This window comes from Xyrauchen texanus, chromosome 10 (genome assembly GCF_025860055.1).
Source record: "Xyrauchen texanus isolate HMW12.3.18 chromosome 10, RBS_HiC_50CHRs, whole genome shotgun sequence".
NCBI lineage: Eukaryota > Metazoa > Chordata > Actinopteri > Cypriniformes > Catostomidae > Xyrauchen > Xyrauchen texanus.
Genome location: NC_068285.1, coordinates 36,970,856 through 36,997,305, shown reverse-complemented (window position 1 = coordinate 36,997,305; position 26,450 = coordinate 36,970,856). Strand labels below are relative to the sequence as shown.

Below are 26,450 nucleotides of genomic sequence, written 5' to 3'. Positions count from 1 at the left end.
CTTAATCTTTTCGGTTAAAATACAATCGCGTCTGGTTATAAGTCAGGCAAGAAACGCGGAAACCATAAACGCGGGTCCTTCCACTAGAGCGTGCGCTTGTTTAGATCGCGTCAAGAACACGTGAGTTCAGCAACAGCAGAGGAGATCAATAATCAGTCAGTCAAAACGCATCGCAGGTTTATATCCAGAGTTATATGCCTGTCAGACATGGGCAGAAAAAATAGAAACAGACAGAAACCTCAACAGAACAGAAGACCAGAGGGCAAAAGAAATAGAGATGACACTGTGAGTTTGTTAACTGCTCGAGTCTTCTTACTTTTCTGCTCTGTGACAACACTGCACATTCATATTATTGATGTCACATAAGTTGCACGTTGAATACTGTCATCATATAGTCACATCGTGTTGATATACTGTATATGAAAGTGTTTCAATGTAATAACAAGGCAAATTAGTTAGACAAATAGTAATACTTGCATTGGCATACATGTTGGCAGGGCTGGGGAGCAGGATACTCGGAGATCATCAAGGAAAACAAACTCTTTGAGCATTACTACCAGGAGTTGAAGATTGTCCCAGAAGGAGAGTTTGAGGAGTTCATGGAGGCCATGAGGGAGCCTCTGCCAGCTACAATACGAATCACAGGTTACAAGAGGTATCATGATGATCTGTAAAGCTCCACATTTTAATAATTAATGACAAACAGGAATTTGACTGCAGTACATATTGCATTATAACCTAAAAGGAATATAATACTAATTAACTATTTTTGTTACCTTAAAATATCTAAACAGTTGACATTTTGCTAATACATTTAGATGTTCATAAATTAGTAATATACCTATATAGAATTCATGATTATGACAAATCATAATTGTCAATTATTTCCCTTGATATTGACTACGATTTGTAGTATTGACATCAAGCACTTATTTTGTGTGTGGCATATGCATGCCATATTTTAGGCTACACTTCCAAAGCCGACTGAGAACTGTTATACATGTTCTATATTTATTTTTTTGTAAATCAACAAATCAAGACGGTGCCTAAATGTTCAACTAAACGCTGGCCCTCTTAGCGGCATGAAATACAAAACCGTTACTAACATTTTTCATAAATTATACACCGAAATCCAGCAACGGACAAGTCTGTGATTTGTTACAATGCTCATCCACCGCATAAAACTATATAAATAAAATATAGCAAACAGAAAATGATGCATTTAATCTATGTGGCAACTAATTATTTCCATTGTAATTTTATCTCTGCAAACTGAAGTTATGTTCTGTGGTAATCAACAGCATGCCACAGACTGTGTCAATACATGAAAGTGAATTGTTTGGAGGAACTAACTTCATCTAAGTAATATTTCAGGTTAAATTAATAGTTTACCCAAAAATTATCATTATTACACACATATATGTGTATATATATATATATATATATGTGTATATATGTGTATATATGTGTAAATATGTGTAAATATATGTATATGTGTGTGTGTGTGTGTGTGTGTGTGTGTGTGTGTGTAGATATAGATAATCTGTGCATTGGCTGTTGAAAACCCACCATCATAGATTTTATAGAGGAAGATGTCATTTCAAAATGGTTTTTTTCTTCTTTTCAATCTCTGTAATCAGTCATGCCAAAGAAATCCTTCATACTTTGAAAGAGAAATATTTCAAGGAGTTACAAGACCTTGAGGTAGACGGACAGAAGATTGAGGCCCCTCAGCCCCTGAGTTGGTAAGACAAAAGATCTTCTCCATTTCATTTGGAAATGATATCCATAGAAATCTGTGCAATTTAAACCTGATCCTGAATCATGTTGGTACAGGTACCCTGATGATCTGGCATGGCACACCAATCTGAGCAGAAAGATCCTACGCAAATCTCCTCTGCTGGAGAAATTCCACCAGTTCTTGGTCAGCGAAACGGAATCGGTAAAGTTGAAGTCCAACTATTTCTTGTCCTGTCTTATATTATCTTTCCAGAATTTGTAGCTGGTTTTAATTTAAAAAATTTTTTTTTTGTAGTCAATCACAAATACGTTGTTTTCATCAGGGAAACATCAGCAGACAGGAAGCTGTCAGTATGATTCCTCCTCTTCTACTCCGAATCGAGCCTCAACATAAGGTACATCAGCATCATCAGTTTCTTTGCCTGGTCTATGTTTGAAAACAAACTTAATGTATTTAGACAGTTTGCTGTACATTGGGAGAATCTTTAAAATTTCTGGGTTGTCTGAATAGATTCTGGACATGTGTGCTGCTCCAGGATCAAAGACGGCTCAACTAATTGAGATGCTCCACTCCGACATGGATGTGCCTTTCCCTGGTAAACATTCAGCCATAGTTACTCGTATGGAGTATAATGGATAGATTAGTGATTAAAGATGACCGTATGTACTTCATCTCATCATTGGCCTCCGTCTCTGTGTCTCCAGAGGGTTTTGTAATTGCCAATGATGTGGATAACAAGCGATGTTACCTGCTAGTGCATCAGGCCAAGAGATTGAACAGTCCGTGTATTATGGTGGTCAACCATGATGCCTCCAACATTCCACGTCTGCAGTTTGATAATGAAGGGAAGAAGGATGTCCTGTTTTATGACAGGATCCTCTGTGACGTGCCCTGCAGGTGAGGTGAAGCGTTGTATGGAGTATCTCTGCTTTGAGTCAGATAGTGAGAAAAAATCCCTGATTTGGGGGATTCTTGGGAATGCATGATTGATCTCATTTGTGTCATGAAGTTCTAATATACACGAAGAGAGCTATCGGTACGCATTCCCATTCATCTTAATAGCCAGTTGCGTGGCCAGTGCATGTCGCCCCAGAAGTATTCAACTGTGATCCTGCCATCTCTGCTTCACTGGCATTTGCTTTATTGTTCCGTAACCAGGGCAACAATAGTTACAATGTTGCGTTTACTTCATTTAGATGATTTATCTCATACATCGATATATCGGTTAAAATAATATACCTGTAAAAATATGTCAACGGGTAGTAATGCTTGAGTATAGGCGAACGTGACGGAACGATTTTTTCCAAGTGAACCAGATGTGCTTTTTTCAGTTTTTAAAGCCATTAACTCAGCAGGAAGATGATCAAGTGATTAATGACCTCCTGCTGACAGATACTAATGCGTTCTTTGTCTCCCTCCGTCTGGTTTGGGATTGTGGTCATGAAGACCACACCTGAAAATTACTGGAAAGTCAGCTAGTGTTGTGCCGGCTTTAGACAACCTGCTTCTTCATTATTGTACTGTTAGACCTGATATGAATGCACAAATAGATGAATGAAAATATTTTGATTAATAGAATTTATTAGAAAACTTTTCTCTCTCTTTTTTCACTCTGGAGCAAAAGTACTGATAGCCATGCACATGCAGAATTCCCAGAAAATGCTGCAGATGTCTGCGGAATTGGGACATGCATCATTGACGAAGTTCCCCACAATCTCTTCCTCTTGTGTGTTTGTTAATTAATTGTTTAGCTAATTTCATCATACCTTCAGCAGCCATCAAAACGAATACTCTCGACTCGTTTAAAACAATTTAGCACGTTTAAAAAAATATTTCAACCAAATCATGGAAGATGCCAAAAAACAAAACTTCATTCTATCTGCACCTACACTAATCTAAACACTCTGATTCATCATTGCATTCATGCACCCAATGGACATGTCTTTTTTTTTTTTTTTTTGGTTTTAATGAATTTCAGAAGTTTACACTTTTTAGGATTAATTGTGACAGCCATAATTTTAATGGTTATTCATTTTGATTAACTGTGCAGCTTTATTGTAGGATCAACAATTTCACATTCAGCCGCCTTTAAACACAGTAAAACACAAACTGTGTTTGGTTGTTTTACATGTCAGATTGTCCTGTCCTGTCCAAGTGAGCGTCTCTAGGATCTAGAATAAGATGCAAAATGGAGCAGACTATGCAGACAGTGAAAGTAAAAATGCTTTGAGAGTACAATTTCAAAAGAAGAACAGCACAGATGTGTAAAATAGTATTTAACATAGTGTTTTCTACATTCTAGTCTCTCGCTACAAGATACTTGAATCAGTAATGTACTGTAGGTACTTTTAATGTAGATTATGAAACATCCCTCAAACTGTACATCTTTGCTCATGTTTCCCTTTGAAACCGAAATCAAACTGCTGTTTGCTTATGTAGAGATGAAGTTGATGACCACTTTAATCAATAGGGAATCATTTTCACTGTGGCAGGCACTTGCCTGCACTTTCCCTTTTAATTTGAGTCTTTACCGCATCTTCCCTGCATGTAACATCATATACTTGGTGGAGTCTATACTTGGCCTGGAGCAGAACCAGGTGCCAAGCACAACACTGTCTGTTCGGTGCCAGGCACGGTAAACGTCTTATACACACAATGTGGTCAAGCTCTTTTTGCTGTCTAAACATTTCTCTCTGTCGATGAGAGGTTTTCAAGTCAGCTTTAAAGATATAATTATGGCTTTTTCCTCATTGCCTGCAAAACTGTAGTTCTCTAACTTAAAGGCTTTATTCTTGAATAGTAGTTTTATTTGAAGCAACATTTGCTGTCTTGTTAACCGAACACTGATGTAATTGATCAGTTTGTAGACTGATGCTGCAGTGACTGTTTCAGGATATCATTATATTTTACCACCGTCGTCTTTAATTTTTGTTTTTACTGAATTAGTTTTTACTGAATACACTACCCATAATCTTAAAGAGAGATCAACCAATTAGATAAGTCATCATCGAGTTGGTCTCCCACTTTAAAATTTGAGTAAATATAAGTTAATTTACTTATAATCAGTAAATATAAAGCAATAGTTTTATTTTGTACCACCGTTTTGGTTTGATGGCGTCATTTGCAGTGCTTTCATGGAATGATCAACTCCCCTCATAAAGTACACAGAATTGTACTTTTTCCAGAAACATTTTTGCTTCAAATGAAAGGTTGAACTATTAAGCTGGTTGTTTTAGCTCATCGTATAGAACTGTTTGCTGAAGAATTTTTTGAATTGCCAATGCAGACAAAGAATGGGAAAATACTTCCAGAACCAAGGCCACTAAAAAAAGTGGACACTAGTCACTGTTGCGCTCTATTATAAAAGGTTGATTTAATATATTAATGGTTTTACCTCAGCCTCACAATTGTAAGTTTGTTTTGTGCATTAATTACATTTCAAATTATCTCCACAGTGGTGACGGAACAATGAGGAAAAACATTGACGTGTGGAAAAAATGGACAACTAGCAATAGCCTGCAGCTCCATGGGTAAGATGAGTGCAGTTTACTGAGGAATGTTTATTTGCCAACTGGAGTGAGTTTGCTTTAGCAGTGCTTTCTGTACCTGATTACTGAAACAGGATGTATCTAATGAAGAGTTGTTTTTTTGTGTATTGCCCCATCAGCGCGCGCGTGTGTGTGTGCGTGTGTGCGCTGTCTCTGCAGTCTGAGATTGCAGTGGTAGCAGAACACAGCAGTTTGTTATGGTCTAAGTCTAATTTCCTTCATTGGCTGTCAGGCTGCAGATAAGGATTGCTATACGTGGAGTTGAACAGCTGGCAGTAGGGGGCAGGATGGTGTACTCCACCTGTTCTCTGAATCCCATTGAGGATGAAGCTGTCATCGCTGCCCTGCTGGAGAAGAGTGAAGGTAAATCTACCATCCTAAATAAAAACTTGAAATTAAGGCTGGACAATTTATCTATTAATTTGAATTTTTAATTTGAATTCACTTTGAATTAAATCAAGGAGTTAAAATAAATATTTGCAAATGCTAAAGTTAGATATGTTGTCAATCCACCAAAACCTGAATAAGGAAGCGAAAAAACTGCTCAGCGCTTTGCTTGATGCCACCTCCAGTCTGATCAGCTGCACATTAACTAGATTAACTTTAATCGCACGAGGCCATATTGCATTTTTAATCTTAATTCAATCAATCATGCAGCCATAATGGATATCATGTTTTAGAGGTCTAAATCTTTTTTCTTTTTCAATGTCCGTTTTTTTCTCAATGTCCATTGGGGAATTTTCTCGTGCGTGGACTATCTGCAGGGGTTTACTGTATGATTATACATGCGTAATATCTGATATACAATGAGTACTTTCTACTTATCTACTTTGGCTAATAGTATTTTCAGTTTTCTTAATTTATACTATTATTTGTGAACATCTGGGTTATTTTAAATAAATTATATATTCATTTATTTGACAAATTACACTGTTGACAACTTCCTATGTGACCTTTCAAAAATTGACCTTTGTTTTCTGTAATGAGAATAACTTTGATTTCTGTTACCGGGTTGCTTTGCATTCTAATAAAGAACATGTTATTTGAGCCATGTTGGAATTACTTTTACCTTGAGTTCATTTAAAGGGGTCATGGGATGGAAAATCAAATATTCCTTTATATTTTGACATATGTACTATACAAACATACTGTAAATTTCAGAACTTCCTCCCCAGTCTAAAAAGAGCATTTATAGTTCCCACCCTGCTGAAACGTCTCGTTTTAAAAAACGTGTTTGTGATGTCACAAGACATTTCTCCATTGTATTTACATGCCCCACAGCATGTCATTGCACCCTTGGCCCCACCCACTGATGCTCAGTTCGTATCATAAACAGAGAGGGAGTGTGACCAACTATTCCTGAACACCAAACGAGACCCATCTGGACTTTTTTGGAGATTTTTGTGCATATAACATGCATTACACGGATGTCTTTGACTATTGTCATGTTTATCGCACTGCTTTTAAAAGAATCAATGTCAGAAACAATTCCGAAAAGGAGACTCCGTTTGGCTTCATTCAACTGCTCTGCGTCTTTCTCTTCTTGCGCCCATATGCACTATTTTTAATTGTTGGTGTATGTAAACAAGCACTAGCTGGACGTCTTTGACCATTTGGATGCGTTTCTGGCAATCTGTGCCTCAGTGCACTGTGTGTGTGCGTCATGTTTTACCATGCTATATGGACTGTGTATGTGTGGCTGATATCAGCGTGGACTGCTTGTGAACCAGTCAAAGTATGATACAAGCTTTGCAAATGACCTGTTATTGCAGAAGAATGGGGCAGTTAAAAACACTTGGACTTGACAGAAAACCCGTGAGTAAACGATAGTTATGGTGCTGATGTGCTTGATTAAAGTTTAATAAATTCGGATGCAATGTGTTGGATGTGTGCTGTGTAAACCCTGAAATTTTGTTTTATAATGTTGTGGAGAGCTTGTTTATTATCTTCTGATTGTGTTTCAAATATGGCTGAATTTAAGGAGCTGCACGATGTTAGCCAATCAGAACAATGGCTGTTTAAATTAAAGTTTAAAGGAGCCGCTGAGGCCAAAACCAAGCATTTCAGACAGGGGTCCAGAAACGGGGTGGAAATTTATAATTTATTACAAAACTCTGATATTTTTGGTGTACCTCAGAAAAGATGATACAGTTATACAAATGGCATATCATGACCCCTTTAAAAGTTGAAATATCGAATTGTGAATCATCTTTTAAGTTTTAAAATAATCTAGATTTTTTTTCTTGCCATATCGCCCAGCCCTACTTGAAATAAGCACAACTGTATACATCCTCCATATCCATCTTATATTGTGCAAGTCATTCATATGGTGTGTTCCTTTTTTATATGAAAATAAATGGAGAAATACGAAAGGTAACTTCAGTTTTGGATCCCAGATTAAAAATGTGCTTTTCACAGTTTTTAAATCCGCACAGATAGTTCATAGTACAGATATTTGATATGATGGCCACTCGCATGCGATGAATCATATCAAAGCTGTTTTTTTCTATAAACGGGTCTCATGTTGGACACATGACTAACTGTATACTACTTGGTCTCAGTAATCCCCCTGTTGTTAGACACTTTCGGTTGCAGAATAAATGAATGGTTGGATGACAAATACGGCTGAAACAAACGTTTTCTAAGTATGTGTGATGATAGATGTCAGTATAAAGTTTGAGTCCAATGTTGTATTGGCCAGCAAAGCTGTAAACAACAACAAAAAATAACCTTTAAATTTGAAACCTTGAATGAGCAGAGACAGGCTGACTGTGTATTTATCTTATTTTCCCATTATCCCCTCTTCCTTCTCCTTTTCATGTTTCTTCTGATTGATCTTCTTTCTCAGGTGCCTTAGAGTTAGCAGATGCCACTGCAGATCTCCCCGGTCTAAAATATATGCCTGGACTCACAGTTTGGAAAGTAAATCACTATTAACCTCCATTCTTTCATATTAATATACAACTATTTACACCAATGTAGTTTGATTTGCATATTTCCTTTTGCATTATCTCAGCATTAGCTTATGTAAACCATTCATTGCAGATTCAAGAAACCCCATGAATCATGTAGTTAAAATGTTTACTATAAATGGCTATATACCGTAAATGTTGCACAAAAATATCAAGTTTATTTGTGCAATGTTTTTCGAACAGGCCTATCATCCTCTGCTCCGTTATTAAATCTGCTCCGTTATAGGTAATGACCAAAGAAGGTCAGTGGTACTCAGACTGGTCAGAAGTGCCGACAAGTCGACACGCACATATCAGACCCACCATGTTTCCCCCAACAGACCCAGAAAAGTTGGCGAATATGAGACTGGAGAGATGGTGAGCTGCTTTTATTTGTAATAATATATGGTTGTCATTGCATTAGATAACACAATTTTATATTAGCTTCATCAGCAAGTAAATAATACTAAACCTTTTCTCAGAAGAACTAACTTCACCTTTTCTTTTTTACTACCTGGTCCCAAAGTCATTTTTTAGTGGATGCATGATGTTAAAGTTCACACAGGTGTAGTTCATCACATTAACTATAGACATGATCCAATAACATTTGACAAAATGCTACTTTTATGTTTTGCCTTAATGGAATATTAAATAAAAAATTATCATAATTTGTTCACCCTCATGCATCACAGATGTGTATGACCTTCTTTCTTCTGCAAAACACAAATTAAGATTTTTAGATGAATATTTTAGCTCTGTATGTTCATACAATGCAGGTTAATGGTGACCAAAACTTTTAAGCTCAAAGCATATAATGGCAGCATAAAATTAATCCATTTGATTCCAGTGGTTTAATAAATGTTTCTTTTATTTAAGTGCCACTTGTTTAGATATTTTATGTAATGCAGTGACATCCATACATTCAGGGTGTCTTAAGTGTCCAGCATAAAGAGCTTGTACTGCAGCTGCCAACTCTTTATATTGTGCATAATGTGTTGATCGTGTTCTACCAAAACTGCACACCTGGTGGCAGTATACCACCATAGTAAATCACCACCACACAGCTGAGTGGATGGGAGCTTCCCTGTTTTGTTTGGAGAAATACCAAGTGATTTGGTTGAGAAAATGTCACAAGAGTCGGTGGGCCCAATTTACATTAGTCGTAACCTTGTTGCGGTACGTTTGGTATTTGTTTGTGTTTTTAGTTTGAGAATACTGCCCCATCACCAGAACACAGGCGGGTTCTTTGTAGCTGTGTTGGAAAAGAAGGCGCCCATGCCGTGGAACCGCCGTTACCCAAAGGTATCAGAAGACGCTCTGCTAAGATTGCATCTAATATTAACTAAACTTCTGTTTTACATCTAACCAGTTGAGCTTTTCCCTGTGGTTTTTACATGCAAGTCATCCAAAATGCTCACACAAATCCTAACACTTAACGCTTCTACCCTTTTGTTTCTTTTTGTACCGTTGGATTAATGTGTGTACCTTAACCTTTTTCAGCCTTGAAGATGTGATCTGTTCTTCTGATCTGTTAAGCTATGCAGTGTTTAAGCTTCTTAAAAGGGTAGATCACCCAAAAATTAACATTCTGTCATTTGTATGCTTTTTGTTTGTTTTTTAAGCTACACAGTTCAGCTTTAAAGCAGCCCATGGGCCTGAATTCCTAAATAAGGTTTCAGTACTGTTTGATGAAATGGGGAGCCTCCCTAAGCACTCACTCCATCTGTCTTTCTGTCCTATTACATTCAGCTAACCTATTTTCTAGGATGAATCCAGCCTATTTGTCATTGCCTTTTGAAATGAGATGCTAACATTTGTGCATCAATACCATTCTCTCAACACCAATTGTTTTTCTCTCCATCTATCCAGCTTCATAATAAGGAGGCAAACTGCTTGAGTGAGGTGACCCCCGCAGAGGAGCTGCTGAAGGGGGAGTCATCCGCTGAGGTCCCCTCTGTAGACAGCTCTCCCACTGACGCCCCGGTGGAAACAGTGGAGGGCGAGACTCCTGTAGAGGGAAACACATTTGTTCCAGATACCCCAGACCTCCAAGAGGCCAAGAAAGAGAATGTTTGTGGGTAAGTAACCTCAGCCAGGTGTATATGTGGGCGTGCGAGAGATGATCTGTCCTCCACCATGTTCAGCCATTCTTTTGTTCTCTGATGCTTTTTTTTTTTTATTTGTTCTTGTGCAGTGGGTTTTTAGGGATGCACCTACAGTATATAGACGTTTTGGCTAGTGCAACCAATGGTGGATTTTGGCGATAGCTAGGCTGGTGGAAAAGCTTGATAACAGATTAATTTTTAAGTCTATTTATTATGTTAAAAGTCTCTTTACTGTGAAAGGCACAGATATGGTACAAGAGTCCAAAATGAATAAAATACCAGATGCAGTTTATTTTGCAAGCAAAATCTAAATTATAACAATAAAAAAAATACGATTTGGTCCATAATGCAGGACTTTAAGCTGTAATCAATCCCAAAATACACTGGGGACTCATTTAATAAATGTATAAATAAAAATATATATATAATCTGTACTCCCAGCTCTCACACACACATAAGAAAAGAACCCTTACAATCATCTACATATTGGGCTTTTCACTGCAGAGGCCAATGCTCTACTGTTGGCACTGAAGTACATTGATATTTTTTTTTTATTATTATTTCTGATTCAAAATCATGTCTTTAAGCACTAGAATCTATTAAAAATGATCACCCAACAATTGTTAAGATTTTAATCAAATTGCCATCCCTTGAAGCTCAAAATTGTAACCATATCTGCTGTGTTCCTGGTCACTCTAAAATCTCTGGAAATGAGCGAGCAGATAATGCTGTCAAAGAAGCATTACCTACAGAACTCAAAGTGCTCAATACCTTCCACAGATCTGAAACCAATCAAAAGCAACTGGCAATCAGAATGGGATCAGTGCTTAACAAACATTACATGAAAAAAATCCTGCTATTGGGACCAGAAGTTTCTTCATCTAACAAACAAACAAATTGGTCTGAAATTTGGCTGACGATTAATTGTCAACTAAATAATTGTGATTATGACTCTTCATTTTTTTGGCTTTCACAATTATGAGGATACATTTTCATACAAATTGTCATAATTTTGTCAAAGGTGTGTGTGTGTGTCATAAACCTTAAAGTTATCTGTCTCTTTGGGCAACTGTAGACTTGGTCCATGTGCATTTACACCGTTGTTGTTGAAACACGCCATTTATACTCCTATTTGGACAGTAAAATGTGATTGAAATTTAAAATGCACAGTAATCGCTGGTAGATCAAATAACCGTGTTCAGACCATTTAAAAAATCACGACAGGCCTATCTACAATGTATTATGATGTAAACATTGTCTTATAGTCTAATAAATACTGTATGAGCGGTAATTAATCAACCATCCGGCAATAAAAACAGACTTTTACCCTTTTCTTTTGGAACACAGTCAATCAAAATCAGCATGAACTTATAATTGATGTATATCTTCTTAACCTCTTTGGAGTGATAATTTTGTATAATTTTATAAAAGGTAACCGTTAGTTCGAAAAAGCAACTATCGGCACCGATTTTTTCGGTCAACCATTATTTATACTGCTTACAGGGTCCCCACATTTAATAGAAAATGTTGAGGGATCAGGGATTTTTTAAATTGTGATGTCGTGAAAATGTATTAAATCATTGTCATGAAAATGGTCTATTGTAGGGTTGTTCTGATACCGATATTGGGTTCGGAATCGGGTCCGATACTGTGCTCACATATTCATAAAAATAATCTGATACCAAGAATCAATACCATCTGACATATGAATGTCGTTGCGTAAACATTCGGTGCACAAATTAAATCCACAATCCAGTAATCCAATGTCCTAGTGTGATTTATTTCACAGCAAAAGCTACAATTTATTTCTACATATTTACAACTACATATTTAGTTTGTTAAACCGCAGCCTTTATCACACTGGGTCACATAGCTAGCTGATCTTCTGGAGCTGTGAAGCTGCCGTCATAAACCGGCTGGACTAGTTAATCCTTCAAAATAAAAGCTCCATTTAAATGGACAAAAATATGACATGCATCTATCACTACTGTATATTTATTTAATACTCACTGTAATGTAAAAGAATCATTGTTCTTATTAATATTAATCAATACCTAACCTCTGTGATGCTCTGTTGTACTGCACTTCACTTATATTGAGGATCTGTATTAAAGCACTTCATATTATAAAAATAATGCAATGTTATGTTGAAAATGACTGGTAATTGTTCTGTTCATTTGATTTTAAAGTTTTATTGAATTCATTTATTTAGACACCATTTAATGATACAATTGAATTCAACAGTTGAATATTGAATATGAAAAATAAGAGTTTTAACATGTAAGTCCCTATGAAATCCAGAGATTCTTCTGGTAATAATAATAAAAAAAAACAGTCTGTCCCTTAAATTTGCAAAAGAAACCTTTTTTATTTTGAGTTGCTGAAACCAATCAAATCAGCCGGTCAGCTCTCTTGGTTTTGTTTATAGTAAATGCATAAAAGATTCTGTGAAATGTTATACATCACCTCATCTCTAGGCTAGAAATGGCTCTTTGTGAGTGTATTTGTAATGACTTTTTCATTGTCTGGTAATCACAAATAACTAAAAAGCAATAGATGGAAATATTGACAATGATATTGACAAACTTGGCTTTCCTTGTTGTTAGCTGTGCACATTTTCTAGTATGCATAAAATGCAAACCTACATGTTGTGTCAAAATGTGCAGTATTTAACCGCACAGAATATTGTTTTCCATACAGTAATAATGTAATGCCATGCATTGAATTTCACTTGACCTTCCATTTCCAGTGTGACGAATGACTCTAAAGGACATATGTCTGCAATTTTTAAACATTTATATTGACTTATGGTCCCATGTCTGCCAAACATGTATCCTGAAACTGAAATTTTGGTCTGATCTTAGTAGTGAATGTGCTTTGCTGCATGGAAAGAAATAGGACGTCATCTCGCTCCCTATTTAGTGGATGACTTATCCTCCAGTGTGCTGTCTGTCTGCACTGTCTCGGAACTGTTCAAAATGCACCTTATTTTCATCCTAACTCCATATAAAGCCTTTTGAAAGCATAATTTTTCAGCTTTTGGATCAACCCGTTGATTCTCAATGTGAAAATGCACTGTAAATATATAGGAATGCATTTACTAATGTTAATGAATAGAACTTTGCTATACAGTGATTAACAAAATAAAAATAGCAAAATGTATATATTAAAATGAAGCGAAATGATCCACAGATGTGTAAATGTTGACTGTTATTAAAAAATAAAAACGTTTAGCAGCGTGCTGACGTTTGAAAATTGAATATCAAACAAAACTAGAGACGCTACTCTTTACACCCAAACAGGTTTCAATGAAAAAAAAAAAGTAAAGGTTTCTCATCAGAGGTACTTCTGCTGGCACTGCACCTGGAGAAGCACTTCACGGAAATCGACGCCATGCTGTTGTCACGTGACTCGTTGCTCCGGAGGATTTACTTTCATGACAGTCTAGAGTTCAGTCGGTTTAAATAAAAATGATGTGTTGCGTAACTTGAAGCCAAAATACTATGTCCACGCATGTGGACACGGGTTTGCACGAGGTTAAGCTAGTACATAAACATAACCACTGCTTCAGGCCTTTCGATTATATTTCACACTGCTCCCTGGTGGACAGTATGTAGTACTGCAATTAATTTGCAGTCACTGTGCTCCCCGTAAACATCAAGTGCTCTCTCTGTTCCAGCCCCCCTCCTCCAAAGAAGATGAAACTCTGTGGCTTCAAAGAGGATCCTTTTGTGTTTCTGACAGAGGATGACCCCATCTTTCCTCCCATCCAGTTAGTGCCTCTCTTCTCAGTTTACAAAGCCCTCTCTACTCAATACAAATACTGTTCTTACAAATGCTGTTATATCAGTTGATGAGTGGGTTGGAGCCTTTAATGTGTTTGTAACGGACATTTATAGTAAATATAAGCATTTATCTTGCACATCCTACCTGATCATTCGCATGAATAGAGGAAATTATTATCATTCAGTCATTGTGACTCTCTTATTTGTGGTGAATGTTACATTTCCTTGTGCAGATGCACACAGAGCCACAATACTGGCAAACTGCCATTTTGACTTAGACAGTTGGAGACAATGCCTCTGCCGCTATACCATATGCCGCAGTGTATGTTTTGCGCTGTGTGCATTTGTGTGCACACTAGAGCTGTGGAATATATCAAATATTTGCTGATTTTGCTGCCGATGTCAAATTAAGCTTGTGTACATGCAGGATCTTATACAGATTAAACATTCGACAAGTCAAGTCATTTAATGTTTTAATATAATTATTTAGCCATCAAGTTTAATAGAAACTGCATCAATAGACTAGTTTAGCAGTCTTGTTTTGAGGCTGGCAAATATGAGCATGTTATGATGCTTTCAGAGTGTCTCTGATTTTCACATCTGTAGCTAAATAGTGTTACATTTAGTAAGTTATTGAATTGGTTCAGACTTTGTTTCAATTATTTGATTCAAAACACGAATTCAACGATGTTTATGTCCACACCCTAAAAATTGGTTACGAAAGTGCTGTGTAGTTTGTTTTTTTTAACCCTAAAGGTTACCAAAGCGCTTTACACTGTGTCCCAATCACCCATTTACATTAACATTCATACACCAGTGGCCGCAGAGCTGCCATGCAAGGTGCTAGCATGCCATTGGGAGCAACTTGGGGTTCAGTATCTTGCCCAAGGACACTCTGCGATTGGCAGCCGACCCGCTCTACCACCTGAGCCACAGCTGCCCCATATATATATATATATATATATGTATATGTGTGTGTGTGTGTGTATGTATGACTGGCTGATTATACAATATCCCTTATGTTTTAACTATTTTGCTAATTTTTCTTGTTCCCAGTCATTTACTTTACTCTGTGTGGCTAACCCTGTGGTGAAACGATGTGCGTTTTTTGTGTTTGTGGCTGATCCAGGGCTTTCTATGACATCTCCTCCGATTTCCCCAAGCTTAATGTGTTGACTCGAACCCATGAAGGCAAGAAGAGGCACCTGTACATGGTGTCCAAAGAACTCCGCAATGTTCTGCTCAACAACAGTGATAGGATGAAGGCAAGGACAAACACACAAACATTCTGAAGGTCCTTCATCAGCTGTAGCAGTGATTGAGAATGGCATTGAGGCAGATGGGGACGGCAGCTCCTCTATGATCTCATCTTTATATATGCTCTAGTACCTCCACATTCATCAAGTGTGGAACAGCCATCTGCTGCTAATGTAAACAGTCATCACTGGAGTTATGTTACAATAACACTGTCTTCAGACAAAGAACTGCCTATAAAATCCTTCTTGCTGTAACATTTCTGCTCTGAATAATTAAGGTTTGTCTAAGGCTGTCAAGTGTTTTAATTTAGAACAAATAATTATTTTGAAAAGAAACTTAACACATTCAAATCATGCCCCTAGACCTGCTCTTATACCATTGCACTGCTTTAAAACGGTTGCTGAACAGCTGGACAGAACAATGCAGGGGTCGTCTCAAGACGGGCTTGTTTTTTTTTTAATAGTTTAACTACTTTTAACATGGTGTGCTCATAGCGCAAGATGCTGAAAAACATCTATCGCATGTCACTTATTAACAATAAAAAATAGCATGACCCCTTAAGTTTACCTTTGACAGATTGACTAACTCTGTACCAAAATGAATAGCTGGGTACTGTGTTGTATTTCCATTTCATTAAACAATCACTGGCCCAAACAATATTGTCTTCTAAAGCCACTTTTTGTAATGTGTATTCATTTATTTTTTTTCTGCCACACTTATCTCATGTCTTTTATATTATCTTCATTTGGGGGCTTTTCTCAGCAGGTATTGATATCTGTGATTTAATAATTAGATTAATCAACATATCATGTAAAACAGTTACATTTGTTAATGGGTTATATGCTATTTTCTGTCTGCGTTTTTTGCAGGTTATAAATACAGGCGTGAAGGTGTGGTCCAGGAATACAGATGGTGAGCAGTTTGGTTGTGCATTCAGACTAGCACAAGAGGTGAGTGTCTTTAAAGTTAAAGGGATAGTTCACCCCAAAATTTAAATTATCTCATCATTTACTCGCCCTCATGATATCCCAGGTGTGCATGACTTTCTTTCTTCACCAGAACAAATTTGAAGAAAAATATACAAATATCTCAGCTCAGTAGGTCCTTAAAATCCAAGTGGATGGTGATCAGACCTTTTGAAGCTCCAAAAATCACAGACAGTCAGCATAAACGCCATCCATACAACACCAGCTGTTAAATGAATACCTTCTAAAGTGACACAATCACTTTTGGTGTGGAAAAAGGTCAATATTTAAGTACTTTAACTAGAAAGCATCACTTCCGGTCAGCAGCGGTATGTGCGTTTACGTCACGAGCGCTGAGTTCACGTAGTCTCACGCAATGTTTTTGCATTGGCATGTTACGGACACGATCGCAAGTTTTTCCTCTCTGTTGAGACAACCAGGATAAGCACACAAATGCACCATTGAGAAAAACATACTGATACAGATACAAATACAAATCTGAACTAAAACCAAGGAAGCTTCTGTACAGCTGTGGTGGAGTGGTGGTGGCGTAGTGGGTTAAAGCACATAACTGGTAATCAGTAGGTTGTTGGTTCGATCCCCACAGCCACCACCATTGTGTCCTTGAGCAAGGCACTTAACTCCAGGTTGCTCTGGGGGGATTGTCCCTTTAATATGTGCACTGTAAATCGCTTTGGATAAAAGCGTCTGCCAAATGCATAAATGTACAGCTTCTGTACAGTGTACCATCACTTGCATTTTAAGGCTCTACTGAGCTGAGATATGAGTTTTTCTTGATGCGTTCTGCAGAAGAAATGAATAGACACATGGGATAGCATGAGGGTGAGTAAATAATGAGAGAATTAAAATTTTTGGGTGAACAATCCCTTTAAAATGTTATGATTTTTAGAAGGCTTAACTAGACAGCAGGCTGGCATAGGCCTGTATTTATTGGAAATATTTTTCTTGCAAACACCTTATTCAGGAATATCTGAAAGTCAGAATTAATTTAAAAATGAATTCAGCCCTCACATTTAATTTAAATCTGTGTTAAACATCTTATTTAAGTTTTTAGATATTTAAAATTTAAATTTTAACCTTGATTTCACCATGAAAATTGTCATAGAAGCTTGCATGGGATTAAAAACAAACATTACATTTGTGCAGGTCCATATAGAGTAATTCAGGATGATGCAGGCAGTTAATATTCAAGTTATCATTTGAATTGGAAAAAAGTTGCTGCCTGTTTTGGTGCTTTTTGCATAAAACCCTTAAAATGAAAGGCATAAGAGTAAAACACACAAAATAAAAGAAGTCTGTTATTTACTGAGAATGTAAGAAACATTTGATCATGCAAATTAAGATTCCTATTTTGCAGCAGTGTTTGCATTGTTTAAAGAAATGAGTCAAATCTTTTTCCAGTGGAGCTGCAGTAATCTCATCCCAAAGGTGTTTCTGAAATATATAATTGTGTTTTTTCACTAATGTAATTTTATCCATAAAGGCTTCAGAAATGAAGTAGTGCTGCAGTGAAATAGTGAGTCTATAATTGGAGATCAACCAACACTGTCTAACTTTTTATTTTTTTTTTGTTCAAAACTAGGTTCAGCAGTCTTTAGGGATGCAAGCTAATCTCAATATGCCGTCAATAACCTCAAGCTGCATTTGTATGTGCTCTAGATAGAACTTCCATTACTATTTTCAACAGCAATGTATTGATTTTTAAATACAGAGGAGCATCTGTTATGTAAACTTGTGTATTTGAATTTATTCTGCTTTCCCATAGATAAAGACATGGATAAAAAAAATGGTGGTCTTTTTCCAAGGCTGCTTTGAGGAAAATGATGCGTTTTCACACTAGGCATCCTAACCATCTTGGTTGCATGATTTTTCTTACATCAGAAAGGACTATGCATGTGAAAGAGGAGGTAATTCAATGCTTAACTCACTGCTGATTTGTCTCTCCAGGGTATTTACACACTGTGCCCCTACATCAGAGCCCGAATAATCAACATCAGCATGGAGGACGTGAAAGTTCTCCTCACACAGGAGAACCCTTTCCTCAACAAGCTGGGAGATGATGCTCACAATCAGGCTAAGAAACTGGGTCGGTGTCTTCTGTGATCCAGAGCCCTGCTATGCTGATGGCTATTGTAAAAATGTTAAAGTGTTAATGCAACGATGTTGCCTTCATGTTTCACGTGCAAACACGTTCATGTTTCGTTTGCAATGAAATGCAACTTTTGTCGTTTACTACAATGTCATTGTGGGCCAGAGTGTATGCATTGCAGTGTATTCATAGCTATGGTTACGTTCACACCACAGCTGAAATTGGCCCAAATCTGATTCACTCGCATATGACACAGACCTGTTAATTGGATGACCACGTGAACAGCCAAAAGCACTTTGAATCAGGGGCATGTTTCCTCGGGCTTTGAGGTACATTTTCTCTCGTTTGGTGGGTGTGTCAGAGATGTTACCCAATGAGCACCGACGTGTATATCAACCCCGCCATATTAAAAAGGCAGCGTGCACAATGGATCCAACTAAAGTCCTTTACAAATGTGTCCACTTGGTGTATGCAACAATTGAAGACAGAAGACATGTTTGCGTTGTCATCCAGAAATGCGAGGCAAATGTTGGATCACCATAATTAGGAACCACAGTTTCCACATATCCCTTCAATCGATAGGGATGTTCTCTACAATTCTGGACTGCAATTTTGTAGTATTTTAAACCGATTTCATCAGGCTTTGAAAATTCTTCGAATAGAACGCAAAGAATGGCCTTCTTAGCTGCCATAGTTGCAATTCGTGCGTAACAAAACAGGGTGTTCAATGCACCACCGTATCAGTTTAAATAAACATTTTGCTACGTTTTGTCAGGGCTGACGTTTTCAAATACGATCTGAGCCTCTTTCATATGGGGAAAGAAATCTGAAATGTATTTGATTTTTTTTTCCAATGTGCCTTAAGTGTGAACAGTCAGGTCAGATTTATTGGGATTTTTACATCAATCTAACTCAATATTCGTCATTTGTGCTCTTGGTTTTCAACATATATAGGCGTGTTATGGTTTAAAACTTTTAAAAGCGAGTCATATCTTTACTAGTTAATGTATTCATTTCTTTTTTTTAAGGAAAGAAAATCAAATTAAAGGCTCAACAGTTGGGTACAGCGGTTTGTTTAGACAACATGTAGTAAAATATGTGCATGAAGAGATGCAGAGTGAAACACCGTTTCTATATTTCTGAAACTGCATCAAAACATGAATGCAAGCAAGTCAATGGAAATCTGAAATATAGACCGCTCTTCTTACCTTACATGCGTTGTTATACTGTTTTTCCAGCTGTCTTTTGATTTTATGGTATTTGGCTCATATTTAATATTACTCTCTTCTAATGAAATTGCACCATATGAAAGCAGATGACTTTATTTGGAAAACTTTATCCATCAAGACAGTCACATCACTTGCTGACATATTTATTAGACTTAGTGTCACATCTGAAAAACAGCTAATCACATTTTTAAATGCAATTGAATAGATTATTCATATTATAATATTGAACATGCCAGAGTTTGATATGCATGCCCAGTGAGCGTTACTATGCATGCCCAGTGGGCGTTACTATGCATGCCCAGTTGAGCGTTACTTTGCATGCCCAGTTGAGCGTTACTATGCATGCAAGTCAGTTAATGAGCGTCAACTGTGCAGACCAGTATATGATATGGGATACAATTTAAAATTACAAAAAAAATCTGATTTGAGCAGAAAATCAGATTTGTGTCCCATTCTGCTGCAGTGTGAATGTAGCCTATGACTTATTTTAGCAGAATAAGTAAATGCTTATCCTCACATCGCTGATCAGTTGTAATATTCCTCTAATATACATTTTGTGCTATTTTCTCTTCCTCCAGAAATGGGCAGCATTGTTTTAAGATACCATCCAGATCCAAAGTAAGTGCTCATGTTCTTATTCCCTGTTTATACCACACATTTATTAAAAAACATAATAAGGAACCTAACTCTGCAGGCAAGGACATGAGTTGTAGTTTTATCTGTAGTTGATGCTTTTGTCTGTGTTTGGCTTCAAAAGAGACTGCCTTGCTGTCTACTGCCTACATAGGCACAAAGAATACACAGCAGTCACAAATATTGTCAAATAGTACATATGTAATTTGAACTTGATCAGTGCTGTTCTGTATTGAATGAAATGGTTATCTATTCTGTTTACTATTTTGCATGAATACCCCCCCCTTGAGCTCATATCAGTGCACCTCCCACCAAGCAGTGTCTGGGTGGGAGGTGTGCAGGAGTTGTCTCAATGTTGTACATGCACCAAGGGCTCTATGATGGCACTCGCACCATTCATCAGCCAGTCAGGAGACAAATGAATGTAGATTGAGCGCTTTGTAGCCAGTACGCCCCTTGTCTGATAATTAAAGGTCTCGAACTGATGCACCCGGCTTCCTCTTCACAGATAAATAGCTCTTCATTGTCTCTCTCAGCAGAAAGCTCATTGTTCGGCTTGCCAGACAGTCATGTTTCACGTTGATGGCCCTTACTGTGGAGAAAACTAGTCAATCCAGCTGGAAAGTGTGTTCTTTATCTTGCTCCCTCCCTGTCTGTCTCTGTCACACATGCGCCAACACACACACCTGTTTTAGCCGTTAAACATCAATACGTTTTGTCCCCTTGTGTGCTTGTAGTTATGCCAGATGTTTATTCTCGTACAAGGAGTTTCTTTGCCTTTCCTGTTCTTTCATTGCCTTGTTAAGCCTTGTGCACACTACAAGACAGAAGCTTGTTGCCCATTCATGATTGAATAAAGTAGCCGGTGAGTGTATAATGAACGTTGTTTTATTTATTTAATGTTTACACTAAATCATATAGTCTTTGTATATTAAGCTGGGCCAATCTTAATATTGGCAAAAAAAAATTGGATTGCACAGGGCAATAATCTTCTGTCTCTCGGTGTGCGCTTTGCCTTGAAACAATGATACCTCTTTGTGTGTCTGTTTCCAAGAAATGCTCTGATTTTGTCTTTTGAAACAGACAAATGTGTGCATTCTTTTGCATCAAACAGCCCTTTTCAGCCTTCACAACAAGCTCATGAACCGCGATAAATTCAGCACACAGCATCATTGATGCTTATTAAACTACATTTGTGCTACCTGACTCGTACTGTCTAAATTAAGCCCATGGCATCGTGTGATTCTGAATACAAGTCAGTTTATTTTCACATTAATAAAAGCCCCCATAATGCCCATTTTGATGTGCGCAAGCCCATTTTTCACTGTTTCATCACAGAGTGACATGAGGTGAGAGTAGCTCTGATGTCACTGTGATTAGCTGCGTGTGGCTTTATGGTGTCATCCTCCACTCTTGGCAGTGTGCTGCTGGCTCCCCACATGACTACACAACATGCCCGTTCCAGCACAGTGTGTCTTAGAGCATCTTTCACTCTTTTTCCATCCGTCTGATCATAGAATTTCTTAGTCTCGCGTAGACACTTTTGGCTTTAAGTCTGTTCCTCATTGCAGCTTATTCTGGCCAAGAACCGCCTCCTTAGACAAGAAGATTCTGTTTGATTGACATGTAAAGCCGGTGCCACACTAGCTGTTTTTCCCCAGTGATTTTCAGGTGTTGGCTCCATTAGCATAATTGTTGGCCAGGTGCAGGGAGACGAAGCATAGTTAATGCTTCAAAAACTGAAAAAACACAAATGTTAAGAATTTTGTGGGATTTTATGTTCTAAAGTGACCAATAAGCATCATCTTTTACTGAAGAACTGATAAGACTTTAAGCTCATCTGAACCTTTTTATCTGTGATCACACTCTGCTACAAATCATCACAAATGGCGATTGTAATCTATAGTGATTCTGACACGAAGCGTTTTTCCTGCGTTTTTATTGAATGTAATTTCTTTACTCGTTAAAAGTTGCATATGGACATACGCGCTCTACTGCAAGCCTCAAGGGGATAAATACACAATCACACACTTTCACATGGTATGTTACTCAATCGCATACCTGGCTCGTTTGGAGCATTTGTTTAAGGAACCTGGTACGCTTTCTCTTGGTTTGTATAGGCATTGATTATTCCGGAAAGCTCCACATGGCTGGGAATCGGAGAGAAAAAGTTGTGATGAGTTAGCATGGTTGTCACCCCTCCACAATTGTTTATCATCATGTGTGTCATACCTCTGACTAAAGAGAGCAAGATCGCAGCAAAACTGTCCACATATGTGAAACCCTTGGCCAAAATGGAGTTGTTTGGAGTCTGTATGGTGCTGGCTTAAAATAACTGACTACAGTTGTTTTATTATTATAAATTGCTTAAAGCTAGACATTTGGATTGCAACTGGAAATGAATGTGTGTATGCAATATGATTGGGACTTACTGATGACACGTGATGCAGATATAGTCATCAACAGAGTGCTCGCACTAAACGCATGTGTAATGTTTATTCTAACTAGCCAGAAGCCAAATCGCCCTGTAACTTAAGACCGCTTTCCCAGTGAAGCTAAGCAGGGTTGTGTCTGGTCAGTACCTGGATGGGAGACCTCTTGGGGAAAACGAAGGTTGCTGCTGGAAGAGGTATTAGGGAAGCCACCAAGGGGTGCTCACCCTGTGGTCTGTATGGGTCCTAATGCCCCAATATAGTGATGGCACACTATACTGTAAAAAGGCACCGTCCTTCAGATGAGACATTAAACCAAGGTCTTAACTCTCTGAGGTAATTTAAAATCCCAGGACACCTCTCAAAGAGTAGGGGTGTAACCCTAGTGTCCTGGCCAATTTCCCCCCATTGGCCATTATCAATCATGGCTTCCTAATAATCCCCATCCATTAATTGGCTCTATAACTCTACTCTCTTGATGGTACAGCGCACCTTTCAACTGGTCCACCCTCCAGCTATCACAGATAAGAAATTCTTGAAAAGTTAGCAAAACAACCATGGAATCACATTACGAAAATCAAAGTTTTCTAGCATTATTTTTCTTCTCGACGAGAATGAAAACATTCAAGTCACTAAAGGTTGGGCACATGTACCAGAGTGAAATGACAACAATGATTGATAATGATTCACAACCTTGGTTTGAAAACACACGGTCCAGCCAGCCGCAACAACAATAATGCCCCAACAATGTGGAAAAAACTTGCCGTGCATATGTTTGCTCACTGTGTGAAGGGCTCCTCAGGAATCCATTGTTTCTGGTGAAAATTGCATTTGGTGTGAAAGGGACTTAAGGCTGAGATTTTTTTTTAAAGTGGCCCAACCCCCTCCAACCATAGCCATACTGATTGTCATTTCCTGGTGCTGTCATCTCTGTAGCCGTTCATGTTCCTTCACCCCTTCCTTCTGTCTTGGTGTTTCTTCTCATGCCCCTCTGTCACTCTCTGACGCTTTTCCCCTCTATTTTTTCAACTTTTTTTTTTTCTGATTACTCCAGGGATCCTGATGCTCCTCAGTGCCCTATAGATTTGTGTGGCTGGAGGGGAAAAACATCCATTAGGGCTTTTGTCCCACGTAACGAGCGTCTTCATTACCTCCGCATGGTTGGGGTGGAAGTGTTCCTTGACAAACAGGGAAAGAGGAATGACGGTCCAACAGAAGCCCAAAAAGGAAACACTGAAGATGCTGATGCTGAAGGTCTGGGCCAAGAGGGAGATCTCTGGGAGAGACAGGAAGGCACAAAAATGGAGCAAAATGGTTCGGGGTCAACCAATAATGGCACAGATCCTGTTGGCAGCACTTGAGACTGGCCTATGAGTAAGAAGTTTTAACCTAAGCAGACATTGTGGGTCAGGAGCACATGATGGAAAAAGAGACATATCCAATGAGATGGAAAGATACCAGACATTCAACCCTTCTCTAGACTGCTCAATGGCCCATTAGAACCTTAATGGCTAGCCTCTAAAGAACTGTCAGATTTGGAAACAAAATGGCTGATTTATTTTTTTATTTTTTATATTTTGATTAAAGGATTTTTTTCTTTTTGGTTTAGTGTCTGTTAGTTCATGTCAAGAACCAGTTCATGGGACAAATTCAAAAGAAAATCATTAAAACGAGTTTTCTAATATTTGGTTAAACACAAGAGTTCACAAACGGTTATTGTGTTATTTGTCGAGACTCTGGAATAAAGAACATTTATTGCCATGGATGTGTCAAACACAATCTCCGATATCAGGGAATAAAGTTCATAGTGATCTATGAGTGTAAATAGCACAATGCACAGAACTTCAAATGATAAAATCACATTAGATTTTAACAAAAATAATCACGGTCACTTTCTGCAACATAGCAGGCCTATTGTTTATCATTGGAAAATGCGTAATTCTGCCCAGGCATGTTCACTTTCCATGAGGCCGCGAACACTACTGTTTATAGGACTTCTTTGGGATGCTTTGATTTTTAAATGTTTCAGCATTTAACTTGTGTATTTATTGTCTGCACACCAGAGCAATAGTGGGATCACTGTTTATCAAGTGCTGAAACTTTGCCAGGTGAAAAACAATCTGTAATCATGTATAACAGTCACATTAAGTCCTCTTTGCAACCTGAACTTCATCAGAATGTCGATTTGTGACACAAGCACTGAAAAGGTTTGATGCAGCGTATGCAGTCTCGAGAGAGTGTTAATAAATATTGAAATTCTAAAAACTGTGACTGTCCTGCACAACGAATTTTAAAACAGAACGCAGGTGTCTTGAGATGCATTTATAAATATTAAAGTTGAGTTGTGGCACAAAGATAAAGACGTCCATCAAATGCATGTTTACGTGGTCTCGACACACGTGTCAACAGCACGTAACTCGCCCTATAGCCTACTTGAAAAACTGACTGCAACCTCAATCTCAGATCGAGATAAAGACCTGTAAACACAAGTAAATAGTGAATTTGGTATTTAAATACAATGCACATCACAAATAATAACACATGATTTTGATTTGGTTCATAATTAAAAAGTACTTATAACTGGCCATGTATGATATTGCCTCAAACTTCTGCCAATTTGAAAAATTCAACCAAATCTGGCAAGCGGTCCATAGCGCATACAAGTGAAAGTAGTCACGAGACACATCACGTGGTGCCTCCATGGTGTACCAGCCCATGGGCCTCTCAATTCTTAATCCATCCTTGGGTCTATTATTAATGTTGAATTAAGCATTTACAAGTGCTGTAAAACTTTATAGTTTAAAATTTTACGCATTAAATCAGTATACTCTCCGTCAAGCAAACACTCAGTCCTAAACCAGTGCAGCTCCTATCACTGTTACAAGTGAAGACTAAATAATTCTGGTTTGCAGTCATTAAAACATCATGTTCTACATCACTGAAATATGGTGTGGATTTCTTTTTAGCGTCTTTTTCTATGGTGACTCATGGATTCAATTCTCTGCTGAGAATGCCTTTCTGAGTTCAACGTGATCACGCACAAAGTCTGAGTTTCAAACTCACGGTTGAGTGAACTAACCCAGAATTCCAGGTATTCTGGAACCAAGAAAAGCAAGTGAGCAATGCTTGAGTTAATGAACCGAGAGTTCAGGGTTTATGTTAAGGTAAGTTAACCTTGCTTTCTGGAATACTCCCTCCCATCTATCCATTTGTCCGTCCATCCATCCATCTTACCCAAAACATGACCACCTGCCTAATATGCTGTTGGTCCTCCATGTGCCATCAAAACTGCGCTGACCCGCCAAGGCATGGTCTCTTCAAGACCCCTGAAGGTGTCCTGTGGTATCTGGCATCAAGACATTAGCAGCAGATCCTTCAAGTTCTGTAAATTGTAAGTTGGAGCTGCCATGGATTGAACTTGATGGTCCAGCACATCCCACAGATGCTCAGTTGGACTGAGGTCTGGGGAATTTGGAGGCCAGGGCAACACCTTGATCTCTTCAATATGTTCCTCAAACAATGTGTGCAGTGTAGTGTAGTACAGTTATCCTGTAGAAAGTGGCCAATGCATCATGGAATGCCATTGCCATGAAGGGGTGATGTTTAGGTAGGTGCCACGTGTCAAATTGACTTCCACATGAATGGCCGGACCAAGGGTTTCAAAGTAGAACATTGCCCAGAGCATCACACAACC

The 26,450-nt window shown here is 38.0% G+C and overlaps 1 protein-coding gene across 1 annotated transcript; it reads left to right on the top strand.

Annotated features, from left to right (window-relative positions):
- The first annotated feature begins 117 nt into the window (after positions 1 to 117).
- On the top strand, positions 118 to 25,137 carry LOC127651040 (RNA cytosine-C(5)-methyltransferase NSUN2-like). Its single transcript, XM_052136744.1, has 19 exons — positions 118 to 285; positions 498 to 655; positions 1,641 to 1,745; positions 1,837 to 1,942; positions 2,064 to 2,135; positions 2,252 to 2,336; positions 2,446 to 2,638; positions 5,197 to 5,271; positions 5,522 to 5,652; positions 8,138 to 8,211; positions 8,488 to 8,618; positions 9,446 to 9,542; positions 10,110 to 10,318; positions 14,025 to 14,117; positions 15,260 to 15,395; positions 16,257 to 16,337; positions 18,321 to 18,459; positions 20,270 to 20,309; positions 23,811 to 25,137. The coding sequence occupies exons 1-19, from the start codon at positions 208 to 210 to the stop codon at positions 24,115 to 24,117; spliced, it is 2,310 nt and encodes a 769-aa protein (XP_051992704.1). The 5' UTR covers positions 118 to 207; the 3' UTR covers positions 24,118 to 25,137.
- The last annotated feature ends 1,313 nt before the right edge of the window (positions 25,138 to 26,450 follow it).

Coding starts and splice junctions, on each gene's coding strand:
- LOC127651040 (XM_052136744.1), top strand. CDS start 208: ATGGGCAGAAAAAATAGAAACAGACAGAAACCTCAACAGAACAGAAGA. Junction 1,746..1,836: donor GCCCCTCAGCCCCTGAGTTG/GTAAGACAAAAG, acceptor ATGTTGGTACAG/GTACCCTGATGATCTGGCAT. Junction 2,337..2,445: donor CATGGATGTGCCTTTCCCTG/GTAAACATTCAG, acceptor CTGTGTCTCCAG/AGGGTTTTGTAATTGCCAAT.